The 18173-nt window shown below is 37.3% G+C and overlaps 1 protein-coding gene across 1 annotated transcript in view; it reads left to right on the top strand.

Moving 5' to 3' along the window:
• The window catches only part of TBX18 (T-box transcription factor 18), a 38712-nt gene that overhangs the window by 8719 nt on the left and 11820 nt on the right, over positions 1-18173 (top strand). Inside the window, 3 exon segments of the mRNA XM_020969933.2 lie at positions 208-379; positions 7633-7800; positions 14874-14938. Of these exon segments, the coding sequence (XP_020825592.1) occupies positions 208-379; positions 7633-7800; positions 14874-14938 (405 nt within the window).

Below are 18173 nucleotides of genomic sequence, written 5' to 3' on the forward strand. Positions count from 1 at the left end.
TACATAGCATTCATATCAAGCTCATTGCTACTGAAAGCTGTCACTGAGAGTCTCAAGAAGTACAAAAAGAAGTTTTGCTTTGTTTTGTTTTTAACCCGAATGGGTTGGGGAAGGGGGAAAAATAATTTTTATTCTTACTGAGTTGGTGCCATTATTGATCTCCCATTGATCCAAGTTGCTATGGCATATGCTTCTGTTCCCCGCTAGGTATGTTTATCATAGCTCCAAATGGATGGTGGCAGGTAATGCTGACTCACCTGTGCCACCTCGAGTTTACATCCATCCTGATTCACCAGCTTCAGGGGAGACTTGGATGCGGCAAGTGATTAGCTTTGACAAGCTGAAGCTTACCAATAATGAGCTGGATGACCAAGGACATGTGAGTGCCTTGCCTTGCTTAACTGAAGCAAGGAATCACTTTTCTTTCTACACAGCCATTGTTGTGCCTTATTCAACTGAAGGCAAATGAACTGTTTTCTAGTCTTTCTATCATTTTCCTAGACAAAGCACCTATCCACAAGTCACGTAAAATTAAATTTTGTTTTCTTCAAATGGCATCTATGATCAGACAATCCTATGAGAAGCTTTAGATGTTGAGGCTGAATTTTGTGTTTTTACCTGATGAAAAAGAAAAACCAATTAGACCTCTTTTTTTTTTACCACAACATTTGTCTTCAATACCATGAGGTGCTAATTAACGCACTCAGAATATGAACAGCATGGAGCTGGGTAGACTCAGATAATGATTTATTGCATACCTTATGCATTGAGTTCTTTTCCCAGCTGAAGTTCATTACTTCACAATAACTGTCTCAGGCTTATGCTGTTTGAGTGTTCTGTTTGCAAGTTCCAAATTATTTAGTTATGACATTATCTGATGTGACAAAATATGTTATATTAATATTTCTTTTCTTCTTTAAAACTACTGGAACATGGCATATGTGAGCCAATATCTGTCCAGTTTCCCTCAGTGACAGAGCTGTTCTTGACATTTTAGCAAAAAAAACCCCAAAAAACATTAAACTAAGAATTCTTTTTTTTTTGCACACCATTATTGTCAACAAATACAGTAATGCTATACATATGTTGGTCTCCTTTCAGAACAAACATGGAATAGTGTGAGGAACATTCTGATAGATGAAAAGGACATGTTTGCAAAAGGATTGGGGTGCCTTCAATCCTGTCCTAACAAATACATATTAAAAGAACACTGCTTGGTTTCAGAAAGGAATGAGAAAAAGTGAGCATCTTTGATAGCAAATTATGACTTATTTTGGAGAGAAAAATTATACAACCCTAAACCAACACAAATCTTTAAAGAATGATAGTTTTACATATGGGATGATGGGAACAGGATATGATTTGTAAATCACAGACAGATTCTTGTGCAGCAGGCCTTTAAAAAAGACATTCTTGTTGAACCTAATAAAAACTTTGGGTCCTCAATAGTTTTACTTATTGATTGGTTTTTGGTTGCTCTGTGTGACTTAGATAAGGTCCCTGTGAATTTCATTACTAAATGTTTACGTCAGATACTGCATTTTATTGTTTGCCTTATTTAAAAAAAACTTTAAATTTATATAACCAAGTTAAAACAATTATTTCTCATTTGCCTGTAGTAAAATGCATTTTTAAAAGATTATTACAATTTAATATGCGATATTAAAGGGGGTATAGTGGTCATGCTACTATGTTAAATTTCAGGAGCATGTGGGTATAATATATACATTAAAATTCTGTTCAGTGCAGCACAGTTTAACTTTTATTCAAATATAAGTAATTTTAATGAGTTCTTCAGTTTAAGAACAGGTCTTTCAAAGATATAAAAAAATCTGAAACTTTAAGTTACTGAATTGCAAAATCCGAATTCTCTTCTCAATACTTAAAAGCCATATAATATTTGCAGTATCCTAAGGTTCAGTCAAAACATTCTTCATGAAGCTATGCCATTTAAAATTAACAGAGTATTTTTTTTTCTTTAGAGCTTTCAATTTGGAAATAATAGTAGCTAGCATTTAATTAAGTACAACAGCACTTTAGCTTAGCCATATTGAACTGGAAGTGGCATATTGGATTTCTTTACAATTTTTTTTGAAAGGCTGTAAGATATAAAACCTACTGTCAAATCCAGATGTTTATAAACATTTCATTCTTCATTACTAAGAAAAGTGAACTGTTTCTGTCAAAAACCCCAACACCCCAGAAAAGTGTCCTTTCCAATGGGAGATTCCTCTTAAAATTGTGCAATGTTGTGCAAAACATGTGGAATGTTGCTCTGAAGGGATTTGTGGACTTTAGAGTTGCTGTGGGGAATAGCAAAAATTTGTGGATTTATCAGTTGGTGAAGAGAAAACAGAAGGACCCAAGAGTATCTTCAAGATAGTAATCTGTCAAATAAGAATCAATAATTCTGTCAGTTCACTTAATAAAATAAACTGTGCCCACAAGAGAATAGCGGTGACTCAACCAGGCATTTAATTTACCTCTCGTTGGCTAAGACAACAGCACTATCACATCAATTGTATTTATAGATAGCCATATTTATTTCTTGGTGTTCCCTGTCACAGTCTTACTATGATATCCAGCTTAAATTTTTTCCCTTTAAAATTCTAGAGAATGTGTCATTTTTCCAAAATTAAGACATAAATTTAAATTTGAATTAAATTTTTGACAGTTTCTTTTTTGAATCATGTTATTTAGTCTTTCCAGTCATGTCGGATTTTTGTGATCCCATTGTTGTTTGTTATTTGTTTGTTTGACAAAGATACTGTAGTGGTTTGCCATCTTCTCCAGCTCATTTTCCAGGTGAAGAAACTGAGGCAAACAGGGTTAAGTGATTTGCCAGGGTCACATAGCTAGTGTGTATCTGAGGCTGTATTTGAACTCAGGTCTTCCCTACTCCAAGCCTGGTACTCCATCTGTTGTGCCAACTGGCTGCCCCTTTGAATCCTGTTTTGGTGCTTTAAGGGAGAAGGTAAAGTATAGTGTTTTTATTCTAGCTCTGCCACTCACTAATGTTGTAGGAACCTGGGTAAGTCACTTAACCTCTCTGAGACTCAGTTTCCTTGGCAGTAAAAATAATAATACTTGTAATCCTCACCTCAGAGGGTTGTTTTGAAGTCAGCACTTTGAAAACCTTAATGTATACATGAGGGTGATTATTCTCTAGCTTGACATCATTTACCTTCCCCTTTTATTCTTTTTAATCTCCTGTGTTGAGCTGGTTGAAAATTTTTCTGTACACAATGAATCAAGGACTTCATAGTCACTGAATTTTATTAATAAATAATGAAAAGAAAGTGGGAAACTATCCCAGTGTTGAACTATTCCGCAGCTGTAATTTCTCAACTAGTCTTGGTACAAGACTATTTAGATCGTAACCGTCAGTGAAGTTATGTATCATAGTGAAAATAACCCATATCTGATCTGTTCTCAATACAGTGTAGGCTGTATACTGTAGGCCATGCTTCTCTAACTGGCCTTTCCCTTTTCCGTCTCAGAGCTAATCATCCCAGCCCTACTTCTCATATTATTGCAGCTTATTTAGCTTTTGGGGATAGGGTGTACATTCTTAATTTTGTTAGTAATGGTGGCTTGTCCCATCTAGTCACACCAACTTCAGCCATACAGAATGAAATTCCCGAATAAGATTTTTCCCATGGAAAGAATGATTCCAGGTAGGGTCTGGATGTAGCCGGCTATTGGCCCCTGATTTCAGCCATGCACAGGTGTGAAGTGAAGGAATTGGTCACAAGGAGCTTCAAAGAACAAATCTTTCATTTTCTAATCCTTTTTGATCCCACTTCTTTATTTTTTCCATACCTGGAATTTGGATGGTGTTTAAAAATTTCCAGCCCTAGCAAAATATGTTTCCCTCATGGGCTGGACAGTAAGTTATTAATCAATCAAAAAACATTTATTAAATTCCTACTATGTGCTAAGATCTAGGGATATAAAAAGAGGCAAAAGACAGTCCTTGCTCTTGGACATTCTCCCATTAAACCAAGGGATCCCTAAACTCATCAGTGCTCATGTAAGTGACACTGCCTTCTCACTGACAACATAAGCCAAATAGTTAAAACAAACATGTATTAACCTGCATAATGAAGAATGATTTCTTTTTTTATGTACATTGGACCTTGCGGAATTTCCATGCATGCTACAAGTGGAGGCAAAGGAAAAAAAAAAGGAGACCTGTGAACATGCCCAAATACACTGACCTAGTTTCAGTGATAATGAAAGGAACCATTATCATCAAGGCCTCTTTGTTTAGCAGGCCAGTGGTTCTAAGGATTCTGTCAAATCAGTGAAAATTGTGTTTTGACCACTTCCTCCAATTGGTTAGCTGTCCCTTTAAAAGGCGATGGTGTTATTTTATAAATAAATTGAGGTTTACTTTAGAGTCTTGCAGATTTTTAAAGGGTGTGTATGTCACTCAGTTAATAAGCACTTATGAAGAACACTTGGGCAGCTAGGTGGTGGATGGAGTGCTGGGCCTGGAGTCAGAAGGACCTGAGTTCAAATCCAGACTCAGCCACTTACTAGCTATGTGAGCATGGGCAAGACGTTTAACCCTGTTTGCCTCCGTTTCATCTATAAAACGAGCTGGAGAAGAAAGTGGCATAGCAGTATCTTTGCCAAGAAAACTCCAAAGGGGTCATGAAGAGTTAGGCACAACAAAAGACAATTACTATGTCAGTAATAATAATAGCTAACATTGACATAGCACTTTAAGCTTTGCAAAACACTTTAAATGTCATTTCATGTCATCCCCAGAGTAACCGTGGGAGGTAGGTGTTATTATTCTCATTTTACAGATTTAGAAACTGAAGCAAACAGAGGTAAAGGGACTTGCCCAGTGTTAAGTGGAAAGAACACTGGACTGTAAGGCAGGAGATTTGGATTCATGTCTTCAAGTTAGTCACCTCTTGGAATTTCAGTTTACTCTTCTGTAAAATTAGAGTTTAATTAGACAATTGCTAAGTGAGATAATATTTGTAAACTACTCAGTGTATTGCCTGACACATAGTAGGCACTTAATAAATGCTTAATTTTTTCCCTTACTTTCTTTTTTAAAATTTGTTTTATTTTCAATCCACAGAACAAAGCAAGCATTTACATAACACAACACGATAAAAAAAAGATAATTGCACATAAAACTGTAAATCTAACATACACGTTGTTGAAAGGAGGCAACATAGTATACTTGGAGGAGTGCTGGATTTGGAATCAAAAGATCTGGGGTTAGCAAAGTGTTTGGCACATAGTAGGTACTTAATAAATGATTGATGACTTGCCCAAATCCTGACTTTGATACTTGCTACCTTTGTGACCATGGACAAGTCACCCATTCACCCCTCTGGGCCTCAGTTTCCCATGGGTTAGGTAGGTAGTATATTACGTTGATCTACCAACTAAATGTGAGAAAAGTACTTTGAGAACCTGACAGTGCTATGCGAATGTGAACTTTTATCATGGGGAAAGCATCAGAATTGTGCTGTAATAGGACAGAATTCTGGATTAAAAGTTGAGACCTTGTATTTGGTCCAGGCTCCATAGCTAAGTGCCTATATGATCCTAGGCAAAAAACCACCTCCCTGGATCTCATTTTCCTGATGTGTAAAATGATAGGGCTGGACTAGATGGTTTTTCAAGTTCCTTCTTGCTCTAACATTCCATGGTCCTTCTACAAAAATAAAGTGAGATGGAGCAGCTAAGTGGCGCAGTGGATGGAGCACCGACCCTGAGGTCAGGAGGACCTAAGTTCAAATCCAGCCTCAAACCAAACACTTGACACTTACTAGCTGTGTGACTCTGGGAAAGTCACTTAACACCAATTGCCTAAAAATAAAATAAGAAAATAAAACGAGTTTTCTCTAAATAAGAGCATTCATGCTCTGAGGACTTTGTTATGCACTACTGCATTGCGGGAAAACCTTTCCCATTATTTGTATAGTTTTCCAAAGAACTTCTAGAAACCAGTTGTAAAGCAGAGATCTATGGTCAGGTATTGCTATATGAGGGAATCTTGGAATCTCATTTCTGGAGGGCCCTGGGAACATTGAAAATCTATCTGGGATGGCAGATTCCAGTTAAGGTTGTAATTGCTTCCATTGAGAGATCTTCAGTGTAAGAATACCTTACATTGTTAGAATACCTTACAGGAGCGAGTCTAACAAGGAGAAAAGGTTTTTTTTTTCTTTTGTAGCAGCAAAGAAATTATCTTAAAGTCTGGGTTATCCATATTTGTGCAGGCTCAACTCTGGTCCTCCTCAATGATTGCTGCTAGTGTTCTCATCATGGTACAGAGTAGAAACAGTGCTAGCTTTCATACCAGAACACCTAGGTTCCACTGTCTCTACTACTCAGTGCCTGTGTGAGCTTGGGCAAGGACTCAACCTCCATGGACCTTAGGTCTTTTCCAACTCTTAGATCTTGCAAACTTAAGCATTTTTAGGTGTTGCTGCCCAAGCTATATTTCATATGATTTTATATATGTACATATATAAAATCATTTTTAGAAGGCGTTTTCAGCCTCACAGCTCAGAAAAGAATCTTTGGGAATATGATTTCAGATCCAATTTCAGCCATCAGATTTCAGAAGAGATTCCTTCAAATTAAGTTCAACATTGAAAAGCAGCCAAACACAGCTTAATTGCAATGACAAATCTAGGTCCTAGAGTACATATGATGTAATACACTTCCCTCTTGGTAGAGGTGGCAGGGGAAGCAGGAGGAGGGTACAGGAGATGAATGTTGCATCTGAGTCAGATGAAGTTGTTTTCTCAGTTAACTTTGCTGAACTATTTTTCTTTCTTGTGAGAGAGGGTCCAAGGAACTAGAAAGGGTATGAGGAAATGATTGTAGTGGAAAAACAAAAGACATCAATAAAACTAAAAGAAAATAAACAAAACCTCAATTCAGCTAAAAAGAATCTCAGCCCTTTGAATGTCTACAGCACCATGGGAAAGACGAAGGTAAACTCACATGTTGCATATCCATTGGCAATGCTTAAGGAAGTTTATGAATGCTCTTGTGATGATTTCTCAAGCCCATTGATAATTTATGATGCTAAATTCTCTACACTAATGAAGTGGATTGGGGACAGTAGGAAGTAATGTCTAATCTGAAAGTATAAATAACTCAAGAGGAGGGAGACCTTCAAAGAAATTTATCACTTAGTGGGCATGTAATTATTACTAATGGATCAGGCCTATTGTCTGAATAAAATTGGGTATGTGATAGCTAAATTGGTGGGATTAAACACATTTTAATCATATTATTTCAGGTGGTTTGAACCCCATTTGATGTAGAAATATAAAATAGTTGGGGTGAATCATTTCCATGTTAATTCCTGTATATGAATCATGGTTATGAATATATTTTCATGAAACTGGCATAATTCACACAGCTATAGGTCAGGGACTCATAAATACAGAAACTTGCATTATCTAGAGACTTTTAAAATTGTAGGGATGTTTCCTGAATGTGCTATTTATGTATTAGTAGGAAATTTTATTTCCAACCAAGATACATCATAGGTTGTTTAAAAAATTTTCAGTGATGACCAATTGATGATGAGGGGAGATCGCTGACAATTGTGTGGGTTTTTTTTCCCTTTTCTTATTACAGATTATTCTTCACTCTATGCACAAATACCAACCACGGGTGCATGTCATTCGCAAAGACTGTGGAGACGATCTTTCTCCTGTCAAGCCTATTCCATCAGGGGAAGGGGTTAAAGCATTCTCATTTCCTGAAACTGTCTTTACCACTGTCACTGCCTACCAGAATCAGCAGGTAATTACCTCTCTGTCTTTCATGGACTTCTATGCCATATTTTTTACTCTAGGAGAAAAGAAAAAGTTAACCTTGTCAGTTTATGATGAAATATTATTACAGTCTGTATTAAATGAAAGGCAATGGGCTATGATGGATAGAGATCCAGTCTTAGAACTAAGGACACCTGGGTTCAAGTCTTGCCTGTGATACACACTGGCTGGGTGACCCTGGGCAAATTCCTTAATCTCTCCCAGTGCCCCAGAACACTCTCCACTATTCTACATTGCAGAGCAGTCACTGATGTGCATTGGTAGAGGGAGTTTCCACACCAGCAGGGTCTTGAGCAATGAAGTAGCAGATCTAGACCCTATGCTAAGTACTTAAACCTAAAATAATGGTATTGAGGTAGGAATAATTCTTCAGTGCTCCCTCAAACAAGATTTTTCTAGCAAGGGCTTGTCACAATAATCTTAGTTCCATGTTGCTCTGGTAAGTGTATTCGTTAGGCACAGTTTTCTTGTGGTAATTGAGGTAATTTGGTAGATCCATGATGCTGTCAGTATTTCTTTAATTGGTATCATGCCATCTCCTCCTCTGAGATCTTTGTCTATATTGTCACATAAACCCTATACAGTAGTAAACTAGAGGCCTTTCTCTTGTTCTTTTAATATTTTGAGTGGACTAGTATATAGAAATAGAACGTGATAGAGAGAGGAGATAGGAAGGCAGAATTAGAATCATGAAGGCCTGGATTCTAGTCCTGACTCTGACATTTATTAGTTATATAACCATGGGTAACTCACTTAACTACTGTGTGCCCCCAGACAACTCTTTTTTTTTTTGAGTCAATCAGGGTTAAGTGACTTGCCCAGGGTCACGCAGCTAGTCGGTGTGTGAGGCTGGATTTGAGCTTGGGTCCTCCTAGCTCTAGGGCTGGTTGCTCTGTCCACTGTGCCAATACCTGCCTGCCACCCTCACCCTATGTCCCCCAGCTCTTTAAAAGATTATATACTTGCATTATATATTCTTTAAGCTATTATACATACATATATATATATGTATATGTATATAAAAGATTATATGTAATCACAGATTATTGCTAATCAACATTGATGGAGTTTCCACACTAAGAATTCCCCCTCACCCAAATGAAATAATAAATGGAAAGACAAAATCAAAACCATTCTACACTTGAACTATCCATCTGTTGCCCTATATTCTCTCCTTATGACCTGCAATCCCCTTTTATTATCATAAATTTCCAAAATAATTTCAAAAAAATTACTTCACATCTTATTTGCAAGTCATCCTTGGTAAGATCCTAAAGCTTTCTCATACCCAACCTGGGTCTTTCTGTTGTTCTGGGGATTATTCATCATGCTAATTTTTCTGAGATCTTCGTGCTCCATTTTAGGGTGGTGAGTTTGCTTATGAGTGTTGAAAACTGATATTATTAAATACTATATATTAGATATTATATACTATCTTATAATTCTATATTATATAATATTATTATTAGTTATTATCTAGGTAACAGAAAAATAAAATTTCACAGATGAGTTGTGCTGAATGGAATGAAGATAGAAGTTCTCTTTCTTTTAAAACATTTAAAAAATATATCACTTTCAGGCTATGTCTAGATAGGCCAAGTGAACTAGACAACTCTATCTCCAAATGGTTTCACAAACACAGTTTTCAAAAGAAAGAGCCAACTGATTGAAGGTAATATTCTCTGTGTAGGCCTTTTCCTGTGCCCCTTTTATGATTTCATTCATGTAGGAAAATCCTTCTACTAATTCAGGTCGACACCTGCTTTACAGTTTATGGTCTTGGACAGTTGCCTTGGAGATTAAGTTACTTGGACAGTGTCAACTCAGCCAGTCTTTGTACAAGGTGGGACTTGAATCTAGGTCTTCTGGACTCTAAGGCCAGAAAACCGTCTTCTTGGTTGTCTTCTGGTTTGTTTCTTTGTTCGTTTGAATGGTCCTCATACATTGCTCTACTTCTTTACTTTCCGTATGTGAACATCTCATCTAAGGACCCAAAATTTTATCATTTGGTTTTAGTTACTTTTAGAGGAGAAGGACTAGAAGTGAACTTTGTCATTTTGAGTCAAAAGTCTCAGAGTCATTTGGGTTTAGGAATCAACAGGCCTTCCTTTGGGGCAGAGATACAAAACCTCTCCCACATAGAAACACATGTCCAGGCCTAGAAATGGAGCCTTTTTTTTACTCTCTTTATTAATGGCAGAGTGGTGGTCCTGGAAAGAACTGCGTATTTGGAGTCAGACAACCTAGGTTCAAATCTTGGCTATGCCACTTAACACCTGTGTGACCTTGGACAAATCACTTCACTGCTCTGAGTCTCAGTTTCCTTATCATTAAAATAAGAAGGGTCAGTCTAGATGTCCTCTAAGGTCTCTTCCATAGCTCTAGACTTATGATCCTGTGAAATAAGAATGCACATAAATATATAAAATGGACCATTAAACTCTACAAAGAGTTTTCCAAGGGATTTGAGAATTAAAAGGTCTATCGGGAGAGTTTCAAAGAAGAATACTAAGAAATTATAAATCTATATATAGTTCTAAATATTTTAATACATCATATGGAAGGATTTTATAATGGGGACTTTTAAAAAGAGTTTGTAATCCAATGTACCTTTAAATATCAAGAATTTGGTTATTTTAAACTAATTTTATGATTTTTAATTATTTACCAAATTGCCTATTTATCTCTCTGTGCCAGAAAAGTGTGAGAAGGTGGAAACTTAGTTGCCTAAATAAAGAATTGATATACTCAAGAGAAGTTTACCAAAAAAATGCTAAGGCTCAATTAAAGAGCTACTGATACAAGAGGAGCAGTAGGACTAAAAACATATCAATCACAAATCCATCTTTGACTTATTAAGTGGATCATCTTTGCAAATTTCTACGGCCCAAAAATTTCACATCCCTATAGTCAAACTTAGGAATGATTCCCACCCCACCCCCAACTAAAACTCAGCTTGTCTGGCCCTCAAACTCCATCATTGGGCCCATGGTTGAAGACTTTACAACTTAGACTTCGTTGGTCTTCTTGCTGTTCCTCAAATACGGTCACTCTATTACCTGACTGAATTGTCACTGGCTGTGCCCTATGCATAGAATTCTCTCTCTTCTTAACTCTCTGCCTTGTGGTTTCCAGATTTCCTTCAGGTCTCAGCTAAAATTTCACCTTCCAAAAGAAACCTTTCCCTGTTTTGCTCAATGCTGGTGTTTCCCTTCTGTAGATTATCTCCGGTTTATCCTGACTCTGCCTTGTTTATACATAGTCTTTTGCACTCTCTCCCCGTTAGACTGTGAGTGCTTGGGAAGATTAACCTTTTTTTTTGGTTGTTGTTTGTTTGCTTTGCTTTGCTTTCTGTTCCCAGCATGTAGTACAGTGCCTGGTACGGAGTAGGTAATTAATAAATGCTTACTGATTGAATTTATTTGGCTAAGTGGAACCTACCAGGGTTCACACTATGCTGACAGAGCCTTTGAAAACCTACGCTTACACATCTGGGTAGATCTTTGTTGTCAGTTTGTTTCAGTCATTTCAGTTGTGTCTGACTCTCCATGACCCCATTTGGGGTTTTCTTGGCAAAGACACTGGAGGGTTTGCTGTTTCCTTCTCCAGCTCATTTTACAGATGAGAAAACTGAGGCAAACAGGGTTAAATGAGTTGCCCAGTGTCTGAGGTAGTAAGTGTCTGAGGCTAGATTTGAACTCATAAAGATGAGTCTTCCTGATTCCAAGTGCTCTATCCACTGTGCCACCAAGCTGCTTCAGAGTAGATCCTTAATGGAGGAAAATTCTTCATGTCAATCAACAAGTATTTATTATGCACCTACTGTGTGCCAAGCACCTGTTAGGTGCTGGAGATACAAAGACAAGAATGTAACAACCTTACACATGTCCTTACAAGAAACAAATCCTATAACATTTGTTAAGCGCCTAGTATGTCTGTGTGCTACAACATTTAGAAAAAATGTGACTCCGGCCATGTTACAAGGAAACAAAAATTCCTTTAGTAGCGGAGCAAGAGTCCTGGCAGATTGAAAGGAAACACTACATGCATAACATATTATGACCTTAATAAGACTTTTGAGTCTGTTGCTACAATAAATGCTTATAATACGCTGGGAAGACATTAATTTAACAGGTGATGTTTAAGTTAGGCGATGTCCATTTAGCATGATGGAGGTTTAGTCACTGACTGGTGGATTACTGAAAATTTGTAGAGATTTAGATGATACTTTTTCTTGTTGTTGTTTTCCATACAGGTAATTCCTAGCCTTGGTTATTGAGAGTTCATCAGAGGTGTCAGACTCGAGGCTCAAGGGCCATTTACAGTGCCTACTTTTTAAAAATTAATTTTATTTATTTACTTGTTACATTTTTAGTACTCAACTGTCTCCCACCCTCCCTCCTTACCCCTCACTAAAGAAAGTCACCATTTGACACAGATATATACATATATATGTGTACATGTATGTATATGAATATGTGTATATGTAAAATCCTATTATGCATGCTTCTATTTATCAATTCTTTTTGTGGAGACGGATAGCATCTTCCTTCATAGGTTTTTGTAGTTGACTTGATTACAATACTCAGAATAGCTTAGTCATTCACAGTTGTTCTTTGAACAATATTGCTTTTACTATATACAATATCTTCTTGGTTCAGCTCATTTCACTCTTCATTATTCCATGCAAGTCTTTTTATGTTTTCCCTAAAATCAACCTGCTAATCATTTCTTATAGCACAGTAGTATTCCATCACAATCGTATGCCATAACTTGTTTAGACATTCCCCAATCGAAGGGCATCCCCTCAATTTCTGTACAGTACCTAATTGAGTGATTAAAATGCAATTGGGAAATTTTAAAGAAAAATAAATACAAGTTACAATATAATACAAGTTACAAATAAATACAAATTAATTTGTGGTTTTCTAAGTCAATATGCCACCTGCAAGGATCTGTTTCTACTTGAGCTGGACACCACTGGTTTACATCATCCTTCCAGAAGATGGGATTCAAAGGATGATTATTTCATGAAGTGGAAGAAGGAACTACAGCGAGAAGCCAAACAATAACCAACAATTTAGAAGCATAGTCTAGAGCTAGACAGGACCTTGGAAGCCATCTTGAGCTAAATTCTTCATCAACAGATGAAGAAACTGAAGTCTGGGAAGGTTAATCAACTTGACAAATGTCATGCAGTAGAAATCATTAACTCAGGTTATCTGACCCAAGAAACAATACAACTTCCACTGTATACTCCCCCCCCCTTAAAAATAAAAAAAAGAGAGAGATCTAAATTTAAAGTGATTCTTACCCAATTGTTGATATGAATAGACATAAAAACAGAACAAAGTTTGCTGAGGACAAATCCAAAACAGTCCTCCTGAGGAGAGAAAAGGCAATGTACAAGATGGGGGAGAGATGGTTAATATGCCAGAATGCCCTAAAATAATCGGGGCCTCACAGAACATTGTAGAACAACTATATGTGAATGAGCCAAGGAGCGTCGTAATTGAAACAGAAAGCACAACACTGTGTTATGTTAATGATACTTCAGGACCAAGGAACTAACAGGTTATCCTCTCCTTCTTTCTATCCATAGTCCATAATACATGAGTGCTGTTGTGTCCAGATCTGGCCTATAGAAATTATAATGTATCTCTAGAACTTGGATGAGGGTTCAAAGGAGACCTGTAAAGATGATTAGAGGGTTGAACAGTAAGAGCCACAAGGAAAAGTTATAGGAATCTGCATTTTTTTCAGCCAGGATAAGAGAAGGCTTAGTTAGAATTTAATAACATCGTTGAAGCGTATAAAGTTGTCATATACATAAGATGATAATCAGCTCTTTTTTTCCTCCTCACTAAGGGAAGAGAAGAAAGATCATAAGCTATTATAACAAGAGCTCCTAACATTTCTTGTGACCTCTTGGGCAGTATGGTGAAGTCTATAGACTCCTTCTCAGATTAATGTATTTAAATGCATAAAATAAAATACATAGGATTACAAAGATTACCCCCCCCAAAAAAATTAATCACATTGAAATACATTTGGGGCAGCTGAGTGGTGGAGTGGATAGAACACCAGCCATGGAGTCAGGAGGACCTGAGTTCAAATTAAAACTAAATCAGACATTTACTAGCTATGTGACCCTGGGCAAGTCACTTAACCCTAATCCCCTCCCCAAAAATACATTTATCAAAGTATATTTTAAAAAAACTTCACAGACTCCAGTTTAAGAACCCCCAAGCTATCAGTTCAAAAATATAGAGCTAGAGGAGATCTTAGAGGTCTTCTAATCTAATTCCCTCATTTTGGCAGTTGAGGAAACTGAGGCACAGAGTGGTTAAATGACTCACACAAAGTCAGGTAGGTAGGTAAGTGGCAGAAGTGATGTTTGAACCCAGGTCCTCTGACTATGCAACTTTTTTCCTCTCTTCCACATTGCCTCCTGAAAATAAATCTAAGGAGAAATTTAAGTATAATAATGATTGTTACAAATTAGAATAAGGTGTCAAGAAGAGTTACAGAATCAGTTTTGAAAGAGGGCTTATATGGAGAACACATTTTTACCTTTATTAAGTGATGTATATGGCTCTTCCTGAAGGGATTCAAGGGATGAACTTGAATGGATTTCTCAAGTTTCTGCCCAGTCAGTTATTTATAGTGTTAAAGTATTAGAAGACCAGAGGGTAGCTCTACAGTAAAGCAAAGGTTCATGTTATCATTATGAATTCTTAGTTCAAATCTTGCCATAGACATTTACTAGCTTCTTGACTCTGAGCAAATCACTTAGTTTCTGCCTGCCTCAGTTTCCTGATCTATAAAATGGAAATAATAATAGCACCTGCCTCCCAGGGTTCTCATGAAGATAAAATGACATAGTATTTGTACAGTACTTTGAAAACTTTAGTGCTACATAAATACCATTATTATTGTTATTATTCATTCTGTGGACATTTTTCTTCATAGTAGTTTAGGTTGTAAAGGTATATTTGCTCATAATTTTTGCTTTCTTCAACACGACTTTTTCTTCTTTAGATTACACGACTGAAAATTGACAGAAACCCCTTTGCCAAAGGATTTCGCGATTCTGGCCGTAACCGGTAAGGTTTTGATATGTGGTTTATCAGTGATAGAAGTAATGATAGATCTTATTTATTGACTATTTTGTCCTCCTTATTTTAAATTATAAAACATCTCATTCAGACTTCTGTTACTGTGAAAAACAGCTTTACTCTACAAAAGTAATGTCCAGTAACTTTGGAAAGTTTATAGGTTTTGTGGTCCACTGGTGGCACAGTGGATAGAGCACCGAGCCTGGAGTCAGGAAGACTCATTCTCCTGAATTCAAATTTGGCCTCAGGCACTTACTAGCTGTGTGACCCTGAGAAAGTCACTTAATTCTGTTTGCCTCAGTTTTGTCATCTAGAAAATATGCTGGAGAAGGAAATGGCAAACCACTTCTGTATCTTTGCCAAGAAATCCCCAAATGGGGTCATGAAGAGTCAGACACAACTAATCAAAAAACAAACAAGACAAAACATAATTGACAATAACTGAAAAGTACTAATTTGATATTTGTAATTAAGCTAAGCTTGGGGATGACCCATCATGATAGCTTGGGCTCAATCTATTAGCCTAGTCCATTTATAATAATGTATTTTGGGACTGGACCTTTCTTGACCTACAAGCATCGATAAAGCCCAATGTCATAGAGTGTCTTTTCTTTAAGATGACCAGATAAAACATATGAAAGCCACATTATTCCCCCTCCCCATTTTATTTGTCTTACCTTTACATATTCCTTAGTCTCCAAATTGTTATATCTCCTTTGCCAAAGTTACTTACTTGCTTAATTTTTTAATGTTTTTACACTTGGGATTATTCCTACCACTAATTTCTCCTGCTTTGTTGCCTTTTTTTACTAATCTGGTTTGCAAGCCAGTGGTTTGTTCTGTGTGTGTGTGTGTGTGTGTGTGTGTGTGTGTGTGTGTGTGTGTATGAGTGTATGTTTCCTCTCTGTGGTTATGGCTCTATTCCAGTACAGCTTGTAGTGGTTATTTGATAAAACAACTAGTTGATAATAATAATTATGACAGTGGTTAATAGCATACATAATCTAAAAGTAGGGCAGGAACTAGTATAATCTCAACATTCCACTTCTCAGTCCAGAGTTCCACCTAGAATGCTACTTTGTCTTTTATGTGATTCCCCCACCCCTGCACTCTAAGAAACAAATAATTTATAACTATTTTTTATAAAAAAAATTCCTATGAACAACCCCATTGTCTCATGGAAAGATGGTTTTCATAGGATGTATGAACAAGATCCATAAGCTAGTTATTTCAGTGGGGGAGGAGAGGATGAATCCTCATAAATAATGTGTTGTGATTCCTAGTAGCTTGTATCTCAATTATGTGTTTTGTGAGATAGAAGAATCACAATGAAAGCTCCTCTTGAAATCCTTTATTTTCACTCAGAGAAGGTGGCCTGTTGTACTTGAATTTTTCATTCTTGTTTTACATGAAAAGAAACAATCTTACATTAGGAAACTATGTAGTCCTGGTTGAATTTTCAGTGAGTTCTGTTTTACCCAGTTTACCAAAAGTACACATTTTTCCTGAAAAGTTAGTTATAAATTGAACTATATATTAATTGATTCACAAGCATTTATTAAGCACCCACTGTGTACCACACGCTGAGGATACAAAGACAAAATGAAATATTACCTTCTCTCAAGAGCTTACCTTCATTTTAGGGAGATAATATGTGTATATAAATGGTTGTTTATAGCATATAAAATAAATACACAGTAGTTTAGGAAGGAAAAGAGCAATTTGTGCAAATATTGCTGGTGATAGCAGTTTTGAGGGAAGTCAGTTAAAACTTCATGTAAAAGGAAAGTAGTGCCTTGGTTGAGTCTGGAAGGAATTCTAGGAAGTGGAAGGGTTGGTTGGTCGTCCTTCATTCTCGAAGAGGACCAAAATGACATCACTCTGCTAGAGTCAAGTTACAGTGTGTCTGACTATGGCTGACCAGACCAGTACGAGCTTGGAATGTTCTGCCACAGGTCAAGCACAAATACTCCATGTAAATGTTTGGTGTGGGTTCTCTAAATCTGTGCATCTTGCAGTTCTTTTTATCTATTTCAATTCTGCTTTGCTCATAGAGTACAGCCCCTCCTCTGATGAGGGTATCCCATGCTGAGCGGTCCTGTGCCAGTGTCTCCAATGTCACACAATCAATTCCAAAGTTCTTAAGAGAGACCTTAAGAGTGTCCTTGTATTGCTTCTCCTGACCACCATGTGAATGCTTGCCCTGTGTGAGTTCTCCATAAAATAGTCTTTTTGGCAAGCATATGTTTTGCATTGGAACAACATGGCCAGCCCAATTGAGTTGCACTCTCTGAAGTAGAGTTTGAATGTTTGGCAGTTTAGTTCGAGAAAGGACCTCAGTGTGTGCTGTCTTATCCTGGAGGGGAGAAGGTTAAGGAAAGAGAGTGTTCCATGCGAGGACAACAGCAGTGATGAGATGCTGTGTGTGAGCAGCAGCGGGAAGGCAAGTTTGGCCAGACTGTAGAGTCGCTGGAAGGGGAATCATCCATGAGACTGGAAGATAGGTTGGTGCCCAATTGTGAAGGGCTTTAAAAACCGTTTGGAGGAGAGATTTTATTCTAGAGAGGATGGAGAAATACTGGAATTTATTGATTGGACTTGTAGTTTAGGAAAATCACTGTGGTAGCTGTGTGGAGGATAGGTGGGAATGGGTGAGAGACTTGGGATGGGAGAGCAGTCAGGAAGTCATTGCACTTAGTCTGCATGAGAGATCAAGTGATGAGGACCTGGGTGGTGGCTTTGTGAGCGGAGAGAAGGAGAATTCTATAAGAGATGTTGTGGAGGTAGGAAGGACAAGAGGTGAAAGGTAGAAGATGGGCTTTGTTGTTGTGGTCGTTCGGTTGTGCTTGACTCTTTGTGACTCCATTTGGGATTTTCTTGTCACAGATACTGGAGCAGTTTGCCATTTCCTTCTCCAACTCATTTTATAGATGAGGAAACTGAGACAAACAGGATTAAGTGACTTGCCTGGGGTCACACAGATAGTAAGTGTCTGAGTTAGGGTTTGAACTTAGCTCTTCCTTACTCCAGGCTCAGAGCTCTATCCACTGTGCCACCTACCTGCCCCGGAGGATGGGCTACCTAAGAGAAATATTTGGGGAACTATGTAGTACTCCTTTTTGTAAAGTGGTAAATCATTTAAAAATTGTTTTTTCAGAATTTTGTTTTTTATCAATATTGGGTCTAGACATCCTGCATTGCTTGTGGCTTGTTTTCAAAGTTG

This window comes from Phascolarctos cinereus, unplaced genomic scaffold (assembly GCF_003287225.1).
Source record: "Phascolarctos cinereus isolate Bilbo 61053 unplaced genomic scaffold, phaCin_HiC Scaffold_5;HRSCAF=322, whole genome shotgun sequence".
Classification (NCBI taxonomy): Eukaryota; Metazoa; Chordata; class Mammalia; order Diprotodontia; family Phascolarctidae; genus Phascolarctos; species Phascolarctos cinereus.